The 27,525-nt window shown below is 39.7% G+C and overlaps 1 protein-coding gene across 1 annotated transcript in view; it reads left to right on the top strand.

The window, feature by feature from the left end:
- si:dkey-215k6.1 (transmembrane protein 132C) overlaps positions 1 to 27,525 on the top strand; it is a 267,170-nt gene that overhangs the window by 55,633 nt on the left and 184,012 nt on the right. The window contains exons 2-3 of the mRNA XM_031305397.2: positions 23,896 to 24,314; positions 25,045 to 25,622. Coding sequence (XP_031161257.1) covers positions 23,896 to 24,314; positions 25,045 to 25,622 — 997 coding nt within the window. The remainder of the gene's footprint in view (positions 1 to 23,895; positions 24,315 to 25,044; positions 25,623 to 27,525) is intronic.

Below are 27,525 nucleotides of genomic sequence, written 5' to 3'. Positions count from 1 at the left end.
TTGTTGCTGCTTTAAAGCTAAGGTAACATAAAATTGAAAGAGGGTACCCTGGTGAGTGCATAAAAAAGTCAAAGTAATATATGTGAGAAATGGAGAAAAAGAGAGAAAAACAAACAATCAAAATTGTAGTGAAATGATGCAGACACGATTTATCAAAACCAGACCCTGTGGAATAGCAGTTGTGGGCATCCCCTGTCAATTTCTATGGTCAGAATTAAAAATGTTATGGCTATATTCAGCAGATCACATATTGCAAAGATGTAAAATTCCTCAAACCTTTATTAAAATCTGACTTGACATGGAATCACCTCAAGTCATATAACTTTTGAAAATGATGACACCCCTTACCCTTTTCACTGCACCGGGAACTATAAGAGAGGAGTAAGAGATGGACAGAAAGAAGGCTGGACATTAAAATAAATAGATAACTTGGCTTTTAGCCATCGGATGAGGGAGGCAGAAATTGGGGCAGTCTGGGAATGAGAGTGAAATAGTGGGAGGAAAAAAGATAGATGGATAAATAAATAGGATTTCAGTCTACTTCCAAGCCATGGGAATATGAAGGAAAGAGAAAAAAAGGTGGACTCAGACAGACATGGAAAAAGAATAAGACATGGATAGATAGATGATAATGGGGTTTTTGCTTAGTTCAAAACCATTGGAATGAGACAGAGATTGATATGGATAGATATGATAATTGGATTTCTGTCTAGTTGTAAGCCATGGGACTAAGCTTCATGTTTGTTGTGTACTGACTGACTGAAAGCTGCTTATAGTGCATATGCTGTGCTAAGTCGAATGTCACATTAGTTATTTACAGTAAGCCTGCACATTACTGTGCCACTGCACATTAATGCGTAGTCTGTGATTGAAGGAATGTGACTGACTCCCTTAAATCTGATGCGCAATTGATAAACTCTAATAGTTTCCATCTTGTCAATTCTGCTGTAGCTAATATGGAGTGAGTCTATCTGAAATACATCTATAAAACTACGTACCCCTCAGCCATATATTTATCCATCTGAATATGCAACAATCCTATAAATTCCTTACCTTCGTGTTATTTTTTTTCTCTGTATTGTTTAAAATGCAGGTGATTTTGTGGAAAGGCCTCTACCTTCTTTTTCATTGCAGCTTAAGAACTGTTACTCACTAGTAAGAAGCAATTGAAACAATGACAAGTATATTGGTCTATTGCTATAGCAACTGTCCATTTTCCCGTTCACATTGCTGTCACCACCCCACTGCCATCAGAACACCAGTTATAAATTGCAACTCCAGTTCTATGATCACATAGCAAGTTACTGCAGATCTTGGGGACTGGTAAACACTGGTAGACCCAACACCTTTGCCACAAACCTGCTATACTGTTTCTTCCTGTAAAAATATAACAAGCCTTTCCTTCTCTTTACACACAAAACATCACAGCTACAGTACCTGGTAAATACATAAAATAAATACACATACTGTAACTCATTTCTGAAGCTAATAAGCAGTAAGTCTGGATATGAATCACAGCAGGGAATATTTGGGCAACAAAAGCCTATGTCTAATGTCTTTCTCTCAGATGTGCTCGGCTTCTGCATAACTCTTCTAATGACCTTTTCTCCTAAGGTGTGGAATGAAACCTTTTTTTGATTGTCAGTGACCTTCCAGCTGCTCCACATCCAAACTCTTTTCCTCACCATATGTTCAGAGAGAGACAGGAGAGTATAATATACTGCAGGGGCTAACAGTTGAATGTCTGTGTGTCCTCTGTTGCGGATGGTCCATATATCTCAGAGGTGTGTGCGTGTCCTGCCAGCCCAAGGCTGTGAGGTCACTGGCAAAGCAAAGAAGTTCTTTCCCTCAAACATGCACACCCACAAGCATAGAAAGATAGAATCATGGTTCATTTCTGATTGTATGGCTTTTGCTTTTGTGCACTTTTGTGTGTGTGTGTGTGTGTGTGTGTGTGTGTGTCGCGCTTAGAAGTTAGAGGACAGCCAATATAAACTCTCCAGGAGGCCAGAACGACCACTGATCCAAAGATGGAGAGAAAGGAAGTTAGAACATTTTTACAAACGGTTGTTGTATGATGACAGAGCACATGTTAAAGCTTTCATATGGCTTCTAAGACTAATATGAAACAGCATTAAACAATATTTGTGTTAATATCATTGTACAAACACAGATATCTCCACAGCTGTAGCCTCCGAAGACCTTCCTTTACACATGTATTGAACTTTTATTAATCATTTCAGCAAGTCACTCACACACACACTTACAGTACACATAGATTAGTTCTTTAAATCTTAAATCGGTTAGTTTTCAGTTAACATGAAGGACAGTAAAAAGGACAGAGACAACTGCCCCTGTCACTGTATCTGTCTCTCTCTACAAAATATAAATACATTGCTTTTGAATAATTTAGCAGAAACAATGGCTAACCTTCCTTTTTTCTCTTCTCTTAGTTTTTAATTATTAACAGTAAGGATCTATGTGTGTGTAGGGGGAGTATATAGTACAGTATACAGTATAGCTGTCTGTGTGTGTGTGTGTGTGTGTGTGTGCATCTGTCTTTGTTAGAACTGTCTTACTGTCACTGATCTACGTATAAAACCAATTTCAAGTTGAAGTGTGTCTGTTCGGTTTAAAGTTTGTGGAAGTAAAATGGTGTGAATAATTGATATGGATGATAACAGATATTCATAGATTGCGAACCTCAAACTGTCACCTTACTCAGAAGATTTGTTTAGATAGACAACAAATAAAAACTTTTCTTTGTAAGCCAAGGGATGAACTTCTTTCTTAGTGTTTCATCTCCTGGCTGCCGCTCCATAATTACCACACAAAGATAAGAGTTGTATTGATTTTCTTACCTAAATCTTAACGAGGGTACTTCATAAAATGCAGTATTGAATGTCATTAAATTTTATTTCAATAATTACTATTACAAAAATTATAATATTTGTGTTTAATATTCAGCCTTACAGCCTATAGATTCAAGTGAAGTCTGTCTTAGGTGTACGAGTGCACCAGCTATAGGGCTAAAACACAAAGAATCCTGAATAGGTCGATGGCTAATAGTTTTAAACAAGGGAAAATATATCCAGCGGTGTTGAGCCAGAGTTCTATCACTTTGTACACTTCGCACTCACACTCGCACTTACTCGCGAGTGTGAGTGTGCACACATTGCACACTCGCACTTTTATTTGCTGTTGGCAGTCTCCAATTACCTTAATTAATAGTAGCTGGTTTCCTGTATCTGAATCCTCAGGGCTCTTAGGCAATCCAAACTCATGTTGCTTCCTAGTAATATTTTATGACAAGACAACACAAACATTGTTGATGTACTGTGTGTGAATATATTTGTGTGTTCGCATCTTGGCATTAGTGTATGCATACTGTATCCTGTATGTGTGACTTTGTGCGTAGGTGTGATTGTGTGTGTTGTTGTGACCCTATCTGACCGTGCATTTGTCTTTGTGTTACCCCTGTGTGTGTGTGTGTGTGTGTCCTTTTGAATGGGTGCGTGAAAGGAAAGGTAGGATTACCAGCTTGTTGTTGCGACATGGGGTAAGATTACCAGGAGAGAGAAACAGGTAAAAGAGGAGAGAGAAGGCAGTAGGTGTGACAGGAGCTAGGATAGAGAGACAAAGATGTAGATGGTGTGACAGTGAGTGGGAGGTAGTAAATTTGAAAAAGAGAGGTGGGGAAGCAGTTTCAAATTGGAGGCAAGAAGAGCTGGTGAGGAGAAGGGAGAAAGAGACACTGGTTGAGAAAGGGACAGGTTCATGCAGCATGTGGCCATTGCAGGAATCAGGATGTTTCTGCTGCGCTAATGCAGGAAAGATCCAGGATAAAAACCTAAAAAGGCACTTCTGCAATGATGACCACTTCAGAAAAAACTGGACCAAAGGCTGACGAAGACCTCCTCTTGTTTCCTTTAGGCTGATATGATCTAGATGTGGTGTGTAGTTTCTAGCGTAGCCCTTATTTAATGAACTCCATGTAACAAACACTGAGCTGTGGCTTTGGATTCGATTGTCAGTGATTACAGGTCTATATTGCACTTTCAAAGTCACTTTTGGGCCAACTTCAATTAGTTAGAGCGACAACAAAATGGTAGAGTGTAACATTACTACCTCCTCCTGCCTCATGAAACAAAACCTGGGGAAAGGAAGTGGTGGTTGTACACCAACAAGTGAACCATGGTTGCAAACAGTTCTTTCAAGTGAACTCTGAAGTGGTGTGTTCATTTTAAGATTTCAGTGTGTAAAAGGTCTGAACCATAACTTTTATCCTGACCAATTGGAGGAAAGAAATGCTAGGAGAACCAAATAAATGTATAGTCCATCACAGACACAACTCGTAACTCAACTCCCTTTCCAAATTAATAATTAGAACTCAAATAATACGTCATAGACACATGTACCACTGACTTTAGTTAAGAATTATGGCCACATAGAGACCTCACCAGCCTTAAATATCATATTCTCTTTTGTTATGTAGAAATATCTCTTCAAGTAAAGGAAGAGACAGTAGGGAGCCATCTATAGTGTATGTTGACAGTTGTCTGTCTGGGTGCTGCAAAAGGTTAATCTTGTATAGATATATTAAATGGATAGAAGCTCTGCTCTAAGGAGAAATATGGATAACAAAATTACATATGACATATTGACCATTCTGCTGTCTCTGTTCTTCACTTTGCAATACCATGGATTTTCCACGTTTATATACAGTGTCCTTCACTCTTGTTAAATGTATTTACTTTTGCACCGTTAGCTTATATTGGCAGATTTGGAGTTTAATGATGTGACTTTGCTGTTACTTGTGAGGTTATTAACATGGCTCAGCAACAATTATAATTTTGTGCTTTCTATGCTTTCCTCCTCTGGCCTAGATTAGCATGTTACAGTGATTATGTAAGGTCACTGTCCTGCAATGGTGTGCAGTGCTTCAAAGCAACTATAAAACCTACTTTATCACCTACTTTAAGCATCTAGTCTGAAATGCACAACCCAAGGCAAAACCTACCTGCATGTGGATAGGAAAAATCTCAAACTTATTAAAGATCAATATTATGAGTGCTGCTACACTGTCTGATTGTACCTGATGTGCTGAAATAAAGTCAACAAAAGAGGGGAACCAAAGTGCAAGAACCAAAACTTGCCATTTAACTATCAGCATCACCCTACTTTACATCCAATTTATATAAAACAGTGTTGGCAGGGTTGGAACTGTTGAGTCCTATTATTAGGAGAAAGTTACAGCTGTTGGGAGTTATTTGCATTGCTCAAAGCCACCTTGATGGCCTTGAGTTTGTTTGTGGTTTTTAGGATTTTAGGATTTTCTAATTACACGTTGCCCTTCACCTATCCTAACTTCCCAGTCATGAAATTTGGAAGTTTGCAGCCATACTCCCGACTCACTCTGCTCAAGTATACATATTGTTGGAAAGAATAACGTTATGGCATTATTGAAATAAGGTGGAAAAAAAGCCTTTGGGTTATTAATGTTTGTTTATATTTCGCTGGGTACTGGCATCTGTCGGAGTGAAATGAATGCAGAGTGAAGCAATAAAGGTGGAGAGAGACGGCTGGTTTCCTGAGCGTCATGCTAATCAGCCATCACTTATACATTCATCCCACTGCCACTGCCTGCTGAATGTCACCCCCAACACACACCTTGACATGCAAATATAAAATACATCACATAAAATAACCGCACGTAACTCTCTACTGTACGTCAATCTATGTCTCTATTGGTGTTTGTCCTTCAATAGTTCATCCATCCATCCATCCATCTTCATCTTCATCTTCATCTTCATCTTCATCTTCATCTTCATCCGTTTATCTGGGGTCGGGTTGCGGGGGCAGCAGCTCCAGCAGGAGACCCCAAACTTCCCTTTCCCATTCATCCATTCATGGTAATGAAAAGTTTTTGAATGTAAATTCATTGAACAGGTAAGTGCTCCAGTCAACAACTGGTAGCTAACAATAGGTATTACTGTACCACAAAACCTAAAAGTGGCTTAACCAATTAGTTTCGAGACCATGATTTGATCATTTAAAAAGAAAGCAATTTGTTTTCCTAAAACCTCTGCATACAGTACAGGCTGAAGCAATAGTGCAGCATTGCCAACAATAAGTAAAAGTCTCTGACACGTGGTTAGATGTGTGTGTTTCAACTTAGTGTCACTTCTGCGAAGTCACACACACACACACACACACACACACACGCACACACACACACACACACACACACACACACACACACACACACACACACACACACACACAAGTTACACTTAATATCCAAACAGCTGTTACTTGTATGTGACATCATCACACCTGCAGGTGAGACACAGAAGTGACGAGTGATCTCTGTCACACACCGGGAAAAGGTGAGATCTTAGAAAGAGCAATGTGTGATTGAAATGTGTGCTTTGTGTGTGCTGTGAGGATGTGTGTGTGTGTGTGTGTGTGTTTGCACATTTATCTGCAATTGTTTGTCCTGTCTGTTTAAGTGGCAAGTTAACCTTTTAGATTTCTTTAAATGTGTGTAATAGTATTTGTTTTAATACACTTTTTAGCATTTAAGCACATTTAACTGCCTTTGTCTTTTTTACTTTAAACTTGAACTTTTGTAAGGGTTACAACACACTTGTACAATCTTCAAAAGCAGTACATTACAGTAACAAATTCATGTTATTGCTTCCACTTAAAGTGGAATTGCCCTTTATTGGAACATAATCAGTAATCACATTGTTTGGACAAAAGAACTTAATGATTTGAACAGTGTTAGGTCAAAAGATGTAGATGTAGCTCAGTAAACCACACTGTCTCACTGTTGTAACCTTGTAATAATGAGTGTGTTTCTGAGCTTGTTTTGTTAGTGTATGGGACTGAATGAGCATTACTGTGAACGTGTGTGTGTGCTGACTACAGTAAACTGCAAGTGGCACCCCATCCTTCACAATGACCCCCATCCACCCCCCACCCCCCACACACACACACACACACACACCTCTGTGTAAGCACCGACTGTCCCTATAATGAAGTTTAATGACTGTAATGCTGGGCCAACACAGAGAGGAGGGGGGGATGGAAAAAAGTACAACAACATTACCTGCCTGAGACTTAGGAATGGTTGTGTATACAAAAATAATAAGGTTTACTGTACAAACTACAGCATCTGATGTAACTTTCTCTCTCCGCGGACGCTTACATGCCAGTGGATGTCAGCATAAAGAAGTCACAAATTGAAGTAGAAGTTGTTGAGATCAGCTGGAAGGAACAGCTACATATGCCAAAAAGTTACTTACAGAACTTAATCAAACATGTACTGATTTTATGTACCAATGTGAGTGCAATTTAAATGTTCTTTTAACTCATGTACATCTGATCTTTACCGGAATAATTATTTTGTTACATCTCATTTTTTTTTTCAAAGAGATATTTTTTGGGGCATTTTAACATAGACAGGACAGCTGTAGACAGGAAAGGGTGGAGAGAGAGGGGGAAGACATGCAGCAAATGGCTGCAGGTCGAGGACTCTATGCATATAGGCGCCCGCTTTACCAGGTAAGCTACAGGCGCCCCTTCCAATAATTTCTAACTTCACCATCAATCTAAGCGCTAGGCTAAAGACCCTGACCTGACACTGCACAGTTCAGAAACCAAAGTGCACCAACAACAATGTGTTAGTAAGCTAAATTACATTCCAGTGAGCTGCACAATGGGGAGCCTGCTGTTTATGTATATCTGTGGACAGTGGAGAGACGGAGGGAAGAGAGTATAAAGACTCATTTACAGTAGCATCCAGGCACAACTTACAACGATGCTAATTAAATGAGCCTCAATTAGCAGATTAATCGCCTGGGTTGTAGTCTAAAACATCTTAGTGTGGCATATAGGGCCGATCATCATCATCACGGTTTATGTTCAGTTGTCCCGGTAATAATAAAAGCCTTTATGGTAGGAGCAAATCTGACATATAGCTTGCTTTGCAAAAATGAAAGTGTAGGTGGTAGAAAAACCACAGCAATACATAACAAGAAGAAATTAATAAACCGCAAAAGTGCAAATACATGCAATGATTAAAACAAGGCAGAACACAAAGAACAACTGACATGGTAAATACATTACTTTTAGATAAACAGCCCAAAATGCCACCAATGTGGCAGCAACAAGCTGCAGTTTAGTGGATGAAATAAACATTGAAAGTAGTGAAATTGGCTCCAGGCTCTTCTTTATGAAGGGACAGCAAATGCTGCATCTATTTCTTATGTATCAGCCGATGACAGGCAGCAGAGGTCATGATTGGTATTCCGTTCCATGATGTCCTCAATGTATGCATAGGTATGACTTTTGTGTGTGTGTGTGTGTGTGTGTGTGTGTGTGTGTGTGTGTGTAAGTCAATCTCTCAAAATAATTAAGGTGCGACGACAGGTAGCAGCGATGATGAGGGATGAATTAGTCGATTGACAGAAATTAGCAGCCTCTCAAACTGGACGACCTCAAAAGTGAGAGAAGATAAGAGAGAGTATTTTACATTTATTATGATATATGCCAAATATACTTTAGAAAAAGACCCATGTGAGAATTTCTCCTTGTTGATGAGAGGTTGAGGAGAAAGAAAAACATGCTTTCAGAGGTTGCCACTGCTCGCTGATTTGATCAGTATGTGTCAGCATGCCATAGCCTGAGGGACAGGGACAATGACAGTGTCCTGAGTTGGTATGAAACACTATTGTTTAATCATTAATGATTATGATAGCTATTTAACCCATTTTGTGCCACATGCAATCAATCATTCAATGAGATGTACCCTGTAAACTCTCTGAGAAATCAAACTTACAGTCGAGAGATACAGTATGTACACAAAATGTCTATTTAAGTGATTTGAGGAAGTTAGAGATTAGAGAAATTGTAAGAGAAAGTTAGAGAAATTGGAGATGCGGAGAACAGGTGTTAAGACAGCAGGACAGACTGTGATGGACAAAAAGCAAAAAGGCGAAGAAAAGAGGCAGGTAAAGGGAGTTTGCTATTTATGCCTTTCTGCCCCTCCTTCCTCCTGCCGTGGTTGGAGGCTGCTTGTGTTTAACCTTTAGAAAGAGGCCAGGTTGAACTGTGAGTCCCACTGGAAGCAGTGTGGGTGTGTACTGCTAAAAGCAGTCTATTCTCACCACTCCTCATCAGTTTAAGCACACATTGTGTTTTTTCTTTTGTTTACTGTATCTCTTTTTTAAGCAGCACATGCTCCTGGCTTGCAAAGCATCAAGCAGGCAACTGAAAAAGCATGACAGACATCATTCACCACTTTTACCTAATGCCGTTATCTTCTTTCATTTGTCTCTTTTTGCCTTCTCTCTTACTGTATCTGCGCCTGTCACTTCTCAAACATGGAACTCATGTCTTTGCCTACACACTACTATTGCTGGTCTTTTTACCAGCCACTTACATGGTTTCATCTCCATACACACTACCTTCAAATGATGTTTGGCTGCCTGCCAAAGTCGCTAGATGAGTTGGCAGACTTATTTACAACCGCATCTCACCAGGTGGGTGTTAGCTCCCAACCTTGATGGCTGATCAACATCACAAACATGCTGCATTGGATCCAAAACTTGTATAATAAGTGAAAGTGTGTCATATTTGTCTGTTTCACCTAATATCTTATTCAATTACACGCTCACAAGCCTGTTTTCTTTGTATTCATTAAAATCAAAACCTCTCATGCTGAGAAAGAAATTAGTTTTTCAGGCTGGGTTTAGTAGGATCACACAATACAACACAATAAATGGTAAAAAGCCACATTATAATCCCTTTACAAATCACAATACCATGTGAGCATGCATCAGTTCTTAAGACCAGTAGACAAAGTTCTTGTTACAGAGGAGAGAAGTTGCTCTTTAGTAAAACTTTAAAGTTGTTCCAGTGGGATAACAAAATACATGATGTTATGTACAAACGAAGAAATCTAACTGTAGTGTAGATAAATGATTCCTTGATTCTTGTATTCTTTAGTGACGTAATATATCAGCATGTAGAATGTATTATCATAAAACTGTCTTTTAGATTTATAATTAGGTGTTTAATCTTAGATTGAGTGCCCATCAACAATGTCTAAATATAAACTTACCAAAGCTGACACTCAACTTGTTACTCTCACACCTACACACATGTACATAAACCCACATTTATGCTGCCAATCCCTCAGCTAGTTATAATTGTAACCTGCCATTTTCACTTAGTCATTTGACACTGATGCACATACATATACTGTAAACACACACGCACTCACACACACTCATTGACAAACACACAAGGACGTATCTCTGTCGACAGAGACCCCAAAATTCATAGAAATTTGGAGAAAGAGAAACAATAATCTGTAAAAGTAAGAATATTTATTTATTTAAAAATAAAACAAACATATCTCCACTTGAAAATGTGATGGACTTGAACCAGGCCTCAAAGACAGAAAGAGAAAGACAGATGATCATGACACATGAGCCAGGCTTATCTGAAATGTTAGTTCACACCTCTGCATAAAGAACTCGTGCATTGACGCAGCTGTGTGTTTGATGACCTTAGGGGAGGTGATGATGAAGAACCGAAGTGTGTGTGTGTGTGTGTGTGTGTGTGTGTGTGTGTGTGTGTGTGATCTCACAAGGATAGAAAGGTGAAAATAGTCTAACAGTGAGGATATGTATTGGTCAGCACCTCTTTAAATCTTCATTTTCAGCTTAAGGTTAATGCTGGTTAAAGGTTGAGTGTAATAACGTTCAAGGACTTGCATGAATGGAAGGTCTTCACAACTACAGATATACCTGTGCGTGTGTGACATTCACTGACACCCTCCCTTTGCACACGTGCTTCCAAAATGTCAAAGTTGAACAAGGGCACAATTGGATTTTCACCCAAAAGAAGAAGACTCAAAGAATCTGTTAATAAGAAACAGGTTGAAGTTTAAAATGTGCTTAAGTGGGTGTGTGGATGGGTGTGTTTGCTTCGGCGTGCTTGCATTTGCGAGAGTCGGAGCGCTTGCGGATGCAGTGATAAAAATACCTGCGCTTGTCAGACTTAATTAAGTTTGTCCTCATGTGGCTTCTGTCGCGATCAATGGCAATAAGACAGAAAATGACTGATGAACAGGGAGTGAGACACTGATGACAGCAGAGGGAAGTGAGACAGAGGGGGGCAAGTGCAGATGCAGAGTGGAAGACAGATCAAGAGTCACAGATAAACAGAGCTGAAATATGCCAGCAAAAAAGAATAAATTGGGTATAAGAAAAGTGATGTAGAATAGGGAGAGACAGAGAGAGAGGTGCCAACTGTGTCAGAATCCTCCTGTTATTAGTACATCAATCAGATTACTTGCACCATATTCGGATAATTATCTGTTTAACATTAATCAGATTGGTCTAACCAGATTAGAGTTGTAAACAGATTAGACAAGGATTACAAGGGCATGCTGTACAATAAGAGGATGTGGCTGTATTCTATTGAGCTACAGTTTCTTGTCTTGTTCATAAGGCTAGTCTAATCTGTTATTTTAAAAGACCTGCTATACAGTTCATGGATTATAAATGTTTACACCATGGCCACTTAAAATTCACAATTCTGATCAGATGACACTAGGGATTACTTTCTACTAACTGGACACAATTTGAAAAGGTTTATTCTACAAGATTGCCAAGGTACTTTGGTTCTTTATTTTGCTGTTTTCATTTTGTTTTGAGTTGAAGTGTAATTTTAAATGAATCAGTCTGTGATAAAGAGATATAGATAGCATGAGCTATAAATAATATCTAGTTATTAGTCATAGTTTTTGACAAAAGGGTTGGGACAAAATAACTGGAGATTGGTGCTGGAACATCAAAAGAAAGAACATTAAGTGCTTATATTAATCTAATAATAATAATAATAATAATAATAATAATAATATGTTTATTTGATATAGCACCTTTTACAGACAAAGTCACAAAGTGCTTCACATGATAAACATTTGTAAAAATACAGTAGGATCCAACAGAAAATAAGCAAGGAAAAAATACTGGAAAGACCAATGAATACCATTTAGCCGGGATGATATAAAACCATGAATGATCATCTCAAGCTCAGAATGCGAAACAACAGCTCTAAGTTTGGCAATGTTTCTTAATTGAAAGAAACATGTGCGGGTCAGTGATTTGATATGTTGATCAAAATACATGTTATGATCAAATATAACACCATGATTTCTCAGTTTGGACTGTACAGGTGAAGAAAGGGACCCCAAAAGCTGAAAAACCTTGGAAGCTGTAGTGTCCGGAGCAAGAATAAGGACTTATCTTCATCGGTCTTATCTTCATTAAGCTGTAGGAAGTTGTTCGCCAGCCAGTCCTTGATGGAAGTCAAACATTTAAGCAATTCCAACACTGTCAGTCTCTTCCAGGTTAAAAGAGACATACAGCTGGATGTCCTCTGCATAAAAGTGATAATGGATATCTCCAAATTGGCTAATTATATGTCCCAGGGGAAGCATATACAATGCAAATAAAATCGGACCTAACAGAAGCCTGAGGCACCCCACAGGAAAGGGCAGCAGTTTCTGAACAATAGGGACCAAGTGACACATAAAGACTTCTATCTAAAAGATGGGAGGTGAACCAGTCCAGGGGTCTCCCTGAGATACCAACCCAGTGCTTAAGTCTTTCAAGCAAGATGTTATGATCCACCCTATCAAAAGCTGCGCTAAGGTCCAGCAGCACCAAAACCGAGCATGAGTATTGAGTGTTTTTGACGGAAGCCAGATTGAAATTTGTCTAAAATGTTGTGTGTATTCAAGACTGCAGTGAGCTGTTTGGAAACAACTGTTTCTAAAATTTTGGAAATAAAAGACATCTTGGAAATGGGTCTATAACTTGTGGGAATTGATGATCCAGGTTGGTTTTCTTCAGTAGTGGCTGAACAACTGCATGTTTAAAATACGAAGGGACACAACCAGATTGCAGAGAGCTGTTGAGTATAGAGAGAACCCAAGTACTCACAGACCCAAGAACATTTTTAAATAAGTATAATTAAGTGTTCCTTAACCTTTGAAAAAAAGCCCTATAATAACAGCCTTAAGGAGTGGTGGCATTTTGTCTGTGTGAGTGGAAATCAATGGTCCACAATTAGTTGGTCAATGCTGAATAATATGCATTGTAACAGGTAGTAACATTATTGATTTATTTACTTTAAAGGTAACCTGTGTAGCTTTCTTTGCAAATTAGGTTTTGCACAAAATTACACTGTATAACCTCAAGGCCAAACAAAAACGTGGAATAAATATGCATTAAACGTTTGTCATTTCAAGAATACTTAAATGTTTTGAAACTGTTCTGTTGCTCACGTTGGTTTAAAATTGACTTCTCCTTTTTGACTGACACATGCTACTTTTAACATCCACCAACTGTCGGTATGGAGCGCTGCTGGTGGTCACAAGCTCCCGCGGCTTCTTTCAGGTCCGAGATGTGTACATCCACCTTACAGTACACATGTTCATTTCCGAACATTTACACACTATTACAGTTGAGATATAGACCTACAAGTGTGATTTTGTTTGTTGTGTGTGTGTGTGTGTGTGTGTGTGTGTGTGTGTGTGTGTGTGTGTGTGTGTGTGTGTGTGTGGTGTGGTGTGTGTGTGCTGTATATCTGCCCAATGTGCCTGGAGTGTCTTTTACAAATAATTAGCCTACTATCCTTATGGAATTACTGCCTTTACCCTGACAGCAGCATCCTATAATGAATATTCAGTGCTGTGTTGGAAGAGCAGAAGTTTGGATATTTTTTACGTTGAAGACAAATACATTTAACTGCGACCCTGAAATGCAAAGCTACATTATTTGTTTTTCAAGCCTTGCTGAGAGCTTTCTTCTCATCCTTTATTCTCTACTTTTTCTTTTTTGCTCTTTTTCAGCCATCTGTCAGTTTGTGCTTCAAAGTTGTAGAGACTGAAACTTAACTGCTTTTTTTTCTTTTTTTCTTTCTCCCCAACAACTCCTCTGCTCCTATGCTTTGGGGTTATGTTCTGTCATCTGTCCTATCCTTCAATTTTGTTTTCTGGTTATTTCCTCTCTTCTTTTTTGTACTGCTCCACTCTCTCTTTTCCCCCTCTCCTCGTTTCTTTCCTCCTCTTTCCTCCTACCCTCCTCCTCCACTTCCTTGTCCTCACTTCCCCTGCTCATTTCTTGTCTGTCCTCTCCCTGTCATGCTGCTCATCCTTCCCTTTTCCTTTTTCCCATCCTCCACACTTCTCTCTCTAACTTTCCTTTTCTCCTCCCCTCTTTGATGACCTACTATCCTCTAAAGAAACTCATCTTATGCCTATTTCCCACCACCATTTCCTCCTCTCCTTTCTCCCTTGCTACGTAGTTCCTATTGGTCCATTAAGTCAGTTGACGCTCAGAGTCCTTTAGCCCCTTTATAAGCAGCTTTTACAAGTTGGCTGCCTGGCTGTGGACTACTGATGGATAGAATTGAATGGCACCAAGGCCCAATGGATTTATCCCTTCCTCACATTCATAGCCAGAAGATCCTGGCCCCACACTCACAGAGGCTTTACTTCACAACTCTGTTTTAATTGAAAGAACTTCTACTTTGTTTGTTTATCAATCTTATTGGCTGCCATGTTTGGGGTGAGGCACTGCAGGTGATACTGTTGGCTCAACTTTAGCATATGACATAGAACACCCACCAAAGTGAAGAGTTGATTTATCTGTTATTGTACCAGCATCTTGCATCAAATTAGCCTATAGGGCAAATTGCAAGAACAATTGATGAATAAATGTTCATATATTTTTTGTTTTTGATAACCTATAATATAACGTATAGTAAAATATATATTTATACAGTAAATGAACACACTACCCTTTCTTCATCCCCATCCATTTTTTTCTACCAGATAAAGTGGCTGTTTACAAACTCTCATTTTCTTAGATGCCCAATATGGTAGTTCTCAAACTGTTTTAGAATAGACATGCTCAAAACACAACATATCCTCGAATGGTGTGAATTTCACACCATGGTTCTACTACCGCTCCTAGCTGTGCAGTGGGAACAGTAATGAATAGAGCTGGGGGTAAACGATTATTTATTAAACGATTAATCGGGCGATTATTTTATCGATTAGTCGACTAATCTAACGACTAATTGGACGATTAATATAACGATTATTTTTCTGTTGCTCGATTATCGCAAATAAATACCAAAAAATTCTTAATAATATATTTTATTAAACAATTTTGCACAGCAAAAAATCTTCTGCTTTACACAAAATAAAATAATTATTTTACTGTTATACAAAATGAAAGGCCAGCCTGTTTACTCTTTTACAGTACCAACATAACTCTCTTGTTCAAAAAAATCAAGTTGTAGTGCAAAAAAGAAAAACACTGTGCAGTGCACAGTACAGACATTCCTTGGATTGTTTAACACAACATAACAGTCCCAACATAAAACCTGATGCATAATCAAACTGACTCTCTTAACTGCTATTCTGTAGGTTTACACGCTAATGCAGCTGTGCACTTTGGTGGTGCTAGGCTAACCAACGCATCTTAGCTCTCTGTGCAGTTTGTTCGTGCTAGGTTACTAGCTAACGTTCACGTTAGCTAACGTTAGCTACTATAGATAGCTGTGTTCTGCAGCTGTAAGCTAGCTACCATTCAAGCCAACATTAGATGATAACTAACGTTAGCTAAACACAGCTGCCTAGGCACCAGTAGCTAGCTAACGTTAACGTTAGCTACTAACCTAGCATGAACAAACTGCACGGAGAGCTAAGATAGTTAGCTAGCACCACCTAAGTGCGCAGGCTACACAACACACTACACAAACATGAAATTAATTTAGCTAACGTTAGTACTTGGGACTATATTTTAAGTATTCCCATACCCTCGATGATTAAGGGCGAGCTGTTTTTTTAGGACTTCTTCTTTTCATGGGGCTTTTTGCAGGGCTTTGTTGGGAATTCTGTGAGGAGGTTGCTGTTTCCTGCAATGTTTTGGTCTCCCACATGTGTGTGTGGCGAAGCGTCGACGCAAAAATACAACGTCGACGTAATTTTGACGTCGATGCGTCGACGTCATCGACGCGTCGCTGCAGGCCTAGTAATGAAAGTACTTTTTGACCAAATTGACACACACTCTGAATTCAATCAATGTACTACCAGTCCACTTTTGGAACACAAGTCTCCAGTTTAGAACCACCGCTTAAATGTGTCTGACGTGGTCATTTTTCAAAAAAGGTTGAAAAGACTCTAAAATTATACTCTAAAAAGTGTGACGCACAACAACAGAAACTGTGCCAGGCTGTGTGGCAATTGTGTCATTGTGGGCAAAGTTGAAATTTCAGGCCATGCGACACACTTTCATACATACATTTCACATAAATCCCTACAATAAAGACAATTTACAGAACATGACACTCATTCAGAAAACAATTAGTGAGTTTAGCATTTGCACGCGGCTCCTCTCTTTCCGTCTGTGCTGCTCGACTTCCTTTCTGAGAGGTCTTTCCTTTCTTTCCGTCTGTCTCTCTCAGTGTTATGATGACCATTTGAAATTGCTCTTCACACTTTCCTGAATCTGTTGCCACAAACACACTCTGAGACGCCCCCCCGCCCACACACACACACACACACACACACACACACACACACACACACACACACACTCACACACACTTGCACACGCATTGACATGAGTCACACTCACAGAATTCACATCCACAATTCCCAAAGTCTTCCATCCCACCATCTTATCCTTCCTTCAGTGGGTCTCTCAGTCTGTGCATTTCACCTCCTTTCTCCTATTTCTCAAGGAGAAACTGGAAATGGAGTGAATGGACAGAGTGAATGAAAGTAATAAGAAAATTGGAGAGAGGCGAATTTGACAGAAAAGGGGAAAATATTGGCAAAGGCGGAACAGCAAAAGGTATATTTCATTTCAACTTTTGAGGGAGACATCTAGCAGGAACTGCAGAGGTCCACAGTCTATAATCACAGTCCTAAACCAGGAGAACTGCAACATACACTGTTTATACTAATTATAATCAAGTAATCATTTGGAATGTAACGTCCTGAGCTGAACAATGTCTTGAGAAAGTATCATGTTAGCTGTTAGTCTGACTAAAGTATAGTACAGGTGGCCCATAGACTAAATAATCTGTCTTTCTCATATTGTCAGTCTCTCTCTCCAATATGTTCAAAAAGTGTGAGTGTTGTTAACTGATGGAGGCATGATTTATGTGAAATTATTAGCTATGACATGTCTCCCTGCCTTACCATTAAATTACACATATGGAAAGGTGTAATGGGAAACAGAACAGGGCTATGAAAAACAGAGGGGAGGAAAACTAATAAAGGAAGATATAGAGGAAAAAAATGAGAAAAAGACGCAGACAGAGAGACCGAGATATTGGGTCCATGCAAGTGGGGTGGGGGGGTTAGTGGCAGAGGAGAAAGGTGGTAGTCAGACCATATCTGGGGAAATGTGACTTCACTGACCCAATGGCAGGGTCATCAATCAACAGGTGGTGTGTGCATGTGTGTGTGGGAGTATCAGGGATTATTCTACCAGGGGTACACAGAGTTCTGTAAACACTCTATGGACAAATTCAGAGGTAACTTTTTCACAATAACAAAAACTGCTACAAAGGTTTGTCATGTTAGGATGAATTCCAATTAGCAACATTAGTCAGCGATTAAAGAGGTCTGGCAGTTAGCACTTTGATATGTGAGGTTTTAAAGGAAGATGAAACCGCTAAGACAACTTGAAAGAGGACAAATCCTCTGTTCCTAAACTGATGGGGAATAGGTCCAAATATGTCAGCAGTGACTTAATGTAACAACTGCTGTTTTCAACACGTAACGTGAAACAGAACTTAGTTTAGGCAAAAAAATACTTAGGGTTGGTAAAACATCAGGGATTTGCTTAGAAACAAGTGACGTAAAACTACTAAAATGAAGAGGTAACTCCGTCGCGGACTAAGGTCTGTAAAAGTCGAATAATTTCAAAAAGTGATCGTTGAATTTTGGTTTCAGACAGGACACAAACCCTGGTGTGGGGTGACAGTCCTTTGTTCTCTTGACCCATCCGTCACCCCAGCCTACATCTTAATGTGAAATTTTGGCGCCACACTTCCTCGTTTGCTCATGCGATAATTACTACAGCCACCTAACAGCAAACGTAAATTTGGGTCGTTATGAGCTGCTTGCACAATCAACCTGGTAGTTCTCTGGGTGAGGACAGTCTGACAGTTTAAGGTCGACAAAATAAAACCAACATTTACATTTTAATACAATATATCACACTCTCAAAAATTAGCTGAGCTGCATTAACACCTCTCTAACACGGTCTCAACAAACTTATCCATTACAGGTTTTTTCCTTGCCAGTTTCTTGCAGGGCTGTTGCACAAGTTTCATAATGTTGTTAGGTGTTTTTCTTTCTGCAGCGCCTGTACCAATAATTGGCATCCACCTATCTATCTGTACACAGTAAGCTCTAAGGAGATCGGCTCAATTGTCAGATAACACAAAATGTCTCAAAACACAACACAGCTCATGGTTGAGTGTAGGCCCATTTAGAGCCACTGTAATGAAATCAGGCAATGCACTTCTAAATTACACACTACAGTGACAGCAGGTGACTTGAATGAAAGGAAGTGGTCAAAATTGAAGTAGAAAATTTGGGGATATACTTACTTTAGGTGACTGAAGCTCCAACCAAACTGAATCCTACATTTCCCTTAATGCAACCAAAAGCATTTTTCATTAGTCCCTTTGGCCTTGGACAAGGCCATCAAACGCTACACTTTCATTTTGAAACACAGACTTTCAGTTACAAATGTGTAGTCTCTAAGCTCAAGCTGAGATGACATCACTTTGACATCATCAGGGGTTATTCTCTGACTTGACAAAGTTCCTCCAGAGCCACAGAAGACATTATACAACTGTTTTCACAAGCTGAGCAGCACAACTTATGACTAGTAAAGTGACACTTATGTGGGAAATCATTGGAGTTCCCCTTTAACATTTTAAAAATGAACACCAGTAAGGAGAGATTGTGCAGGGTGGGGAGATAGAGAGACAGGCATAGAGAACGTGAGATAGAGTGACCACCAAAATAAACTCATGCTTTTGATGAATGTTCTGCTCAGAAATAGAAACCTCATCCCTCTCTCATCCTCTTATCCCCTATTACCTCTCCTCCTGAACACTCTTTCCTTCATTTCTTCCACATCTCACACCATCCTTGTCTATATATCTCCCTGTATCCATCTCTCACATCCCCCCCCCCCATCTCCTGCCTTCTCTTTCTCAGATAGTGTGCCATCTGTGTGATCAATGGAGTTAATTCTTTTCAGGAAATTCTGCCATGATGGATATTTCTTTGCTGTGCTGTGTCTGCACTGCATTTTATTTTTTTCAGGTGTGTGTGTGTGTGGGGGGGCAATTTGCTTCTGTGGATAAAAGCTTTGAGTGAAGCAAAAGCAAACTGAAATTTTGATGCTTTTCATCAAACACTTATCAATTTTTTTTTTTTTTTGTAATTCAGTTCACAGATATAGAAAAGTAGTCATGGACATGTTTTACTTTTAACTGCCGCCTCAGAATAGCTTTGAATAGCTATTTGTTCAATTGTACAAAACAACCTAAGCAAGAAAAATAGGAAGACTGACATAGAGGACCAAACAGATGGAAGGGAGCAGGGAGTGGAGGGAGAAGTACTTTGTACACGGTTGTCATACATTAAAGGAAAATTGGGAGTAACAGTAAATCAACATAACATTCTGGAGAATTTGACACCTTCTGCTTTGGCAATGCATGGCAACCCTGGACCATGCCAATATACCACTGGCTAAAAATGAAACTGAAAGTATGCATAGAAAAGTTAAAAAGAGCTATGGTTTATGTGTGTACATTCAAGTTCATGTTTTGCTATGTTTGTGTAACAGCTTGCTGTTATAGGCGATGTTGGTGCAACATTGAGTTTGTCCCACTTGAGTTTGTCCACACACACACACACACACACACACACACACACACACACACACACACACACACACACACACACACACACACACACACACACACACACACTTGCAGACAGATACCCAAACCATGTTGATGTGGAAGATAGCCCTAATCATGTTTGTGTGCCTGTCTTTAATTACTGTAAATATAAAAATCGGAGTCAATATTTAACCAACACAATATCAAGCAGTGCTGATGCCACAATCACATCTTGGTATCTCTCTTTCTCACTCGAAACCCATCTCTTTTTGCTTCTCGCTATCTTTCCTTCTTTCTTTCTGTCCTACACGCTCCACTGTGTTTTGATTATTGGCTGTGTGTGTGTGTGTGTGTGTGTGTGTGTGTGTGTGTGTGTGTGTGTGTGTGTGTGTGTGTGTGTGTGTGTGTGTGTGTGTGTGTGTGTGTGTGTGTGTGGACAGGAACAAAACCAGATGTACAGAGATTTGACAGGGCCCATCTGTGATCCTTCTTCCCCCCAACAATGCTTATCCTGCCTTATTTGCTGTTACACACACACACACACACACACACACACACACACACACACATACACTTGTATCTATACAGTATACTTTGTCTCACTGATGATGCACATATACATTTTTGCATACTTAACCATATATGCACATACATGGACCCACTGGACCAGTGAAATCCACACACACAGGCACTTGGAAACATTTGCACGCACACACAGACGCACTGTGCAGCATGACACAGCGGGTATGGATTCCTCTTGTGGTTGGTGGTTGCCAAAGTAATGATGCCAGGTAATCAGGACCATGCCAAGTTTAATGGTAGCCAATGGCATACCAGTGTTTGGATGCCAGATTTGAAAAGGACCAAGCCTGACTTGTAGTATAGCGCCACATATTGAGCTGCAATTGGCCTGCCTCTTGTGTCTGTAAGTGATACTTACACACTCACTTACATTTACAATGACGCTGTCCAGAATATATTACAATTATGACAAGAGTAGAAGCTTACATTTTCAGATTACTAACATAACAATGACAAAACAATATATTATATTGATCTGTTTTAAAACCATGATGATGCATACGTAAAGAAAAATACATTTGTTTCTGACACTTCATACAATGTTAATGATTCCATCCAAGTGTGTGTGTGTGTGTGTGTGTGTGTGTGTGTGTGTGTGTGTGTCCGTGCGTGCGTGCGTGCGTGCGTGTGTGCGTGTGTGCGTGTATGTGTCAGCTGTTCGAGGTCCCTGTTCGGGATTGGGACATATGTTTCATAAGACTCCTGTGGACACACACAGACACACATGCAGGTCTTCAAGGACACACATAATAATGAGAAAAGAATTAAAAAAGCTTACTGAGGCTAATGTGCTGATGTGTGTTTGACCATATAACTGTCAGTCAGCAGTAGATGATTACAAACTACATCTAAAAAATTCACTTTGGCTACAATTCAACCAGCCTTTTTTGCTGTGTTAGTGTTAGTCTTCTGTGACCCTGCAGTCATAAATGTGCATAATGTTGACCTCTAATCCAACATGAAGTTAGACACTAAATAATGATGTATATCCCTTTTAATGGATGTTTTATTTTATTAAAGTATGGATGAAGCCAAAGAAGCTGTATATTTTACTCTATATTAATATGAAAGAAATGTGTCCTCTCATGACCCTAAAAAGTTTGCCTCAGTATTAACTGTCTTCCCCTTAAAGCACATGACCATGCACATAACACTCAGTATAATCATGAATACAGTATAAACATAAACTCATTTTCTTTTCTTCTTCTGCTCATTGTTTTCCCCCTTGTCATTATCCATCTCAACTTTCACTCCAAAGCTTTATTGACACGGTACAGTACACAATGTTGGTGCAGGAGAGCATTCAAAGTTTGCTTGGATTCGTCCATGACAAAGATTCAACCAGAGACAAATTGGTTTCATTTTTAGTGACGTGTATGCATTCATCCTGTGTAACTTAAAAATGCCAGTATCTCCAATCCGTCAGACTGTACTATGTGTTCCAATTTTTTTTTAGTTTCTCTATCTCATCTGTCTCACTCTTCTTTCCTTCATGCTATTGTCTCTTTGTGTTTTTCTTTCCACGTCACCACGTGTCTATTTCTTTCTCTCTCTCTCTCTCTTCCTTTTCCTGTCTTTCTCACTCTAAACTTATCCTTACATGCCCATGCGCCATAACCAAACCAGCCTGCTTATTCATGTTGCACTGAGGTATCACTTTATTTCTCTGCCATTATTTTTTTGTGAAGTCTCCTCAGTATGACTTGCCCCAGACAGCGCTATGCTATCCCACCCTCATTATATTTTCACACTCTGCTACCCTAGGACACAAGGAAACACACACACATTTCCACTGAAACCCACTTCTGTACGTGTGTGTTTTGTTTGTGCCAGCGCTGGTTCCTTGGTGTGTTAAAATGGAAATCATTCCATCTATTTTTGTATAGTAAAATGCAATATTTTATAAATGTTCTCTGTGGCATGTGTACAGCAGAAGCCATTTAATGCATTCATGTTTTGTTTTCTACAGTATATTTGGTTATTTCTATTGTTAGCGGGCACCATTCCCAGACAAAGTTCAACACACTGCTTATATCCCTGGAGATATGTGGTTTGTAAAAGATATACAGAACTGAACATACAGATAAGCAATCTTTAAATACAAACGCTCTGGTCCCATTATAGTCATATAATAATGCTATTAAAGCATACCACACCATGACAATAAAAGCATATATATATATATATATATATATATACATATAATACTGAATTTTACGTAAGAGCCTCAAAGCACCAAATAATAACATCATGCCAGTGACTGTCATAACGCCTATACAGCTAGATCTAAATAGAGGTGGCTCTAAGTTTTAAATAGGATGTCCCGAAAATATGTAGGAACAGGAATTTACAATATCGAGCCCATGGGTATTCACATACAGTAGGAGGTAAGCAACATATACCGTACATCTTAAGTCAACATTAAATATTCACAAATGACTAAGCAACAATAAAAGTAAAAACAATATATTTAAAAAATAATCTTCCTGAACTTTACTAAACCACAATATGATTAATTGTGGTTCATTTAGATAACACTGATATTCCAAGTGTACAATAAGTGATCAGTTTGGTGGTTCAGTGCCTTGCACTATGACAAGCCAAACAGCAGATGAATAACAAATACTGAGTGATGAAGGATAAAGGGTAGGGATCAAAACATCCTCCCATCAAGCCATTGTAACCCCTTGTATTCTTCTGAAATGAGATACTGCACCAAAACCCAGGTAATCCCTGGCTTCAAACTCCCAATCTTTGTGAAATGCCTGGTAAAAATACACTGGAAAATGAATAAAAACAGTATGTAAATAAATGGAAATAAACTGCCAAAGAGCAAAATGTCATTTTTGATATATGCTGGTATAATTCATTTCGAATGGGGAAAAAAAAAAGTAATGCATTAATGTAGATCCCTGTGTGATGCTGAGTCGATTACTCTTGTGTAGGAATAGGCCTGAGAACGAATGTGTTTATGCTCATTTCTCCTTGTAGAGAAACTGTAAAGAAACACCATGTACGGGTTGTAATGCATGTGTGAATTTATGTGAAACAAGCTGATCGAAGTGTGCGTGTGTGTGTGTACAATAAATATACATTTCACAGGTCAATGAGTCTCGGATTTGCACACTGTTTACGTGACTTTATTAGAGTCAGATTCTTTGGATTTGGATTGTGCGCTTTAGGCTTTGCATTAGTTATCTATTTTATGAAAGGCATGTTTTTATAATTATATTGAAATTAATCATTTTCCTCTCTTTTTTGCCATTCCCTGTTCCTCCTCAGTGTCTGACAGCCCAGCAGGAGCAGCAGGAGTTGGACCAGGAGGAGGGCTGGATTCCTCCCAGCCCCGGTTCTCCTCCTCCCTCCCCACCTACCTCCCAGTCCAATGCCAGCTAAGTGGTGCAGACTCCGCCTTCTTCCTGCGAGAAGCCAATCAAGAGGTGATGCGAAATGGCAGCCTATCATCGTGGACTGAGCCCTTCTTCCTCCACCAACTGGAACCAGCCGTCGCCGCCCCACAATCCCTGCCAAGTGTCAATTGCAGCTACGGAAACCTGAGCATTGAGCAGCCAATCCCAGTGGAGCTGCTTCAGGGTCCACCACCACATCTGCTGCTGCCGACCAACCAGGTGACTTTGAACTGGAGGGTCAAAGGTCAAGTGGTGGTGCCCAGAGTGGGGTCAACACGGCCCTGGATACAGGTAATGGCAGTTTATTGTTTGACTTTGAATGTTCATTGGTCTTTTACTCATAAATCTTCTCATACAATTAAATAAGGCTTTAGGCTTCACATTATACTTAATAGGCCAATCCCAAACAGGAAGCATGATCAAATCCAAAGGTATTTAGAGGATTTAATCTATAAATGTATCATATGTTTGCTCATGCATTCTATCATTACATACTTATTATTGATCACTTGAAGCTTGACCTTTGGCTAGGAAAAGAATGAGAGCGATAAGAGTGAACCAAAGCAAAAACGTTGCGTGCAAGAAAACAAAATTAGTTTTGAATTAGAGTTAGCTGAAAGATTATATAATGCTCTGTGGAGCTGAGGGGCTGCATGGTTGGGTGGTAAAACTCTTTGAGTTTATCAGTACGAGCAACACCTTTCACATTACACAAGTAATGGAGGGAAGAAGTGCAGTACTTTCCATCCACTGTAAATGTAAATTGTTGATGTAAATATATTGATTAGGGCACATTTAAAGAATATACTCATGCAGAAATCTGTCTGCAAGAAAGAAAGACGCAAAAAACGTTTTCATGAATTGGAGCAGATGATCAATTTCTTTGCCATTTCCAACCCATTTTGCAAGAGAACATTTGTAGTTGTTGATTGTTTTGGTATTATTGGACAATTATCTTGTTGGTTAGCTGTTCTTACTAATTTACCCATTCTGACATTATCTGCATTTGTTTTGTCCTCAGGTGCTGTTTTATCTGGTAGGGCGGCGTTGGGATGAGCCTGAGCTGCCTCCTCCAGCCCTCCTCCCATGTGTCAGAGCCGTGGCCATCCGTGACACCAGTGAAGCAGCACCCTCGGCGGGCTGCCGGCTCATGGGACCATCTGGCATCTGTGTGATCCGTCTGGAGATTCCCCCAGCTTGGTTTACACCACCGCAAGTGAGAAAAAGACCTCCTGAAGTGACTCTACCATCAGTGGATGTGTATTACTCAATCATACCAGTGGAAGGAGCTGGTCAAGAGTGTCCCTCCATTGTTAATGAGCCATGGAGAGGTCAGAGTGCAAACGTCGGGCCTCATGGAGGCCTGGGCATGGGCCTCGGGGGCCAGTGGAGCTCCCCAGTGGATGGGGGTCTTCAGGACATGCTGAAAGCTGGTTCTGTGGCAATGACCTTGGGCCCGGTTTCTGCCAAAGGAGAAAAATTGAGACTGGATGAAAATGTGGAGGTTCTGGTGCCACCCAGTCCAGTTCGGCTTGGCAAGACGGTGGCGTTTGGCGTCTACATGAAGACAGGTTCAAACACGGAACAGTTTACATTGAGGTGGGAACACGAATGCTTTCAAATAACTTATTTGGCTTCGATTTTTTATTTGGTGTTCTGTTCTCTTTTGTCTCGTTTCCCTTTTTCTATGGTTTCTGATTCTTTTTTTCTATCATCTCCACTTATTTCTTTCCTCCTCATCTGCTCTCTCTCATCTCTTAACACCGCCGCCTCCCGAGGTTGATGGCTGTCACCTTTGTGTAACAAGCCTCTTTCAGGAGCCATGCAAAGAACAACCTAATGAATATTCATGACTGATCCAATGAGAGAAGAAAACACAGAAAATGAGAAGCGGGAGAGGGAAAGGCTGAGGGACTTAAGGTTGGAGTGGCAGAGAAAGAAGAAGCATAAAATTAGAGTAGATCCTGGTTTCTCAAACTGGAGGGTAGTACCCAAATTGTGTCTCAGGCGTGCCTTAAGAATTCACCTACATGCTTTTCCACATAATCTGCAATTTGTTTTCATGTGCTTGTATCCCAGGAAAAAAAATTCAACGAAAATGAGTTTACAACCCCTGATCTAGACTAAGCATGCATAACGGCAGCCCATCTATGCCTCGTCACTTCACTGACTTTAGGGATTTCAGGCTGAAAAATTACAGATTTATCATTTTTTACAATGTATTATTCTATTTAGAGAACATCCCAGCACACAACACTGTGGCTGTATATACTGTAGCATTTTACTCCAATGAGGTTAGAACTGTTGAAAACTTTTTAGAATCATCTCTGAACAACAATACATTTTTCACTATTACAGTCTCACATTCACTCAAAGAAAACCTGGAATACACTGAACACAGTAATTGGCACGTGTCAACTGACTCCCCTTTTCACATGAGGCTTGAACATTTTTTCAGATCATTTGTGCAATGTCAAAAGAATCGATTTTAGATAATGAAAGCTGCACATTTGTATTTGGAACCGCTTCAGTTGCTGCATTTTTCAGAATGACAATAATACCCTTCCAGGAAGAGGATGTTGATATTTGTGCTGCCTTTGGAGAATATCTAATAAGTGTCTTAGTATCTAATTCTATTTGATGTAATTAATGACGTGTATTTACTTATTCGGACTGATTAGAACTCTACTTAGTTTGAAGCTGGGCAGAGGTGGGACTTCATATACTAATGTGTCATTTGTCCACCTAACAGTTAAAACAAAACTAATCTGGATTAATGAAAAGTACATTTCCAGGATAATTACCCTGACATCCCTGTCCCTCATCTTCCTCTCTCTGTGTGTTGCCGTTCTCAAACTCTGTTCGCTTCGGGAAACAACAACAAATTTCGAGCTAGCAAGCTACATGCTGAAAATTGCAAGTTTTGAAGAAAGTTTGGATTGTGCAACAAGGCAGGCATGCTTGGTTCTTTCAGGGAGTAATTGTAAAAATGTACAAAGAATATGTTTACTGCATTTACTATCTAACTGGGACATTTTGGGACCGATTGGTGTATACACGGCTATACAGTCGTAAGAGCAAATTACGTTTAACCATTTATCCAGCTAATTTATATAGCTCATGTTACTGTATTGTGTTAACAGTTAACTTCAGTTAATATTGTATGTACCGTTTTTTTTTTTTTGCGGGGTGCAAAATAAGTTCCTTCCTGAGACTATTTTGCCAAGCCACCGTCACTGCATCCGGAGCTTAGCGCCGCCCAAGACGATTGCAATTGGTTTAAAGAAATGCAAACAACCCAGAATTTATGTGTGGTGTAGCCAGACCTTACTCCACAGCACTGTGGAGATAGGTCTATAACAAAGCTAACAAGGGAGTCAATCAAGCACCATCTGTAAATGCCCGAATGGTCCTGATGGTGTGATCAGACCGGATCTCACCAGGTGAAATTTACTCCCGTTGTGGCGAAAAGTAGCAGTTGGGGGTTGTTCTTACTCCCGCC

Source organism: Sander lucioperca, chromosome 2 (genome assembly GCF_008315115.2).
Source record: "Sander lucioperca isolate FBNREF2018 chromosome 2, SLUC_FBN_1.2, whole genome shotgun sequence".
Classification (NCBI taxonomy): Eukaryota; Metazoa; Chordata; class Actinopteri; order Perciformes; family Percidae; genus Sander; species Sander lucioperca.
The sequence above is the reverse complement of the archived record's forward strand: the minus strand, read 5'-3'. Positions and strand labels throughout refer to the sequence as shown.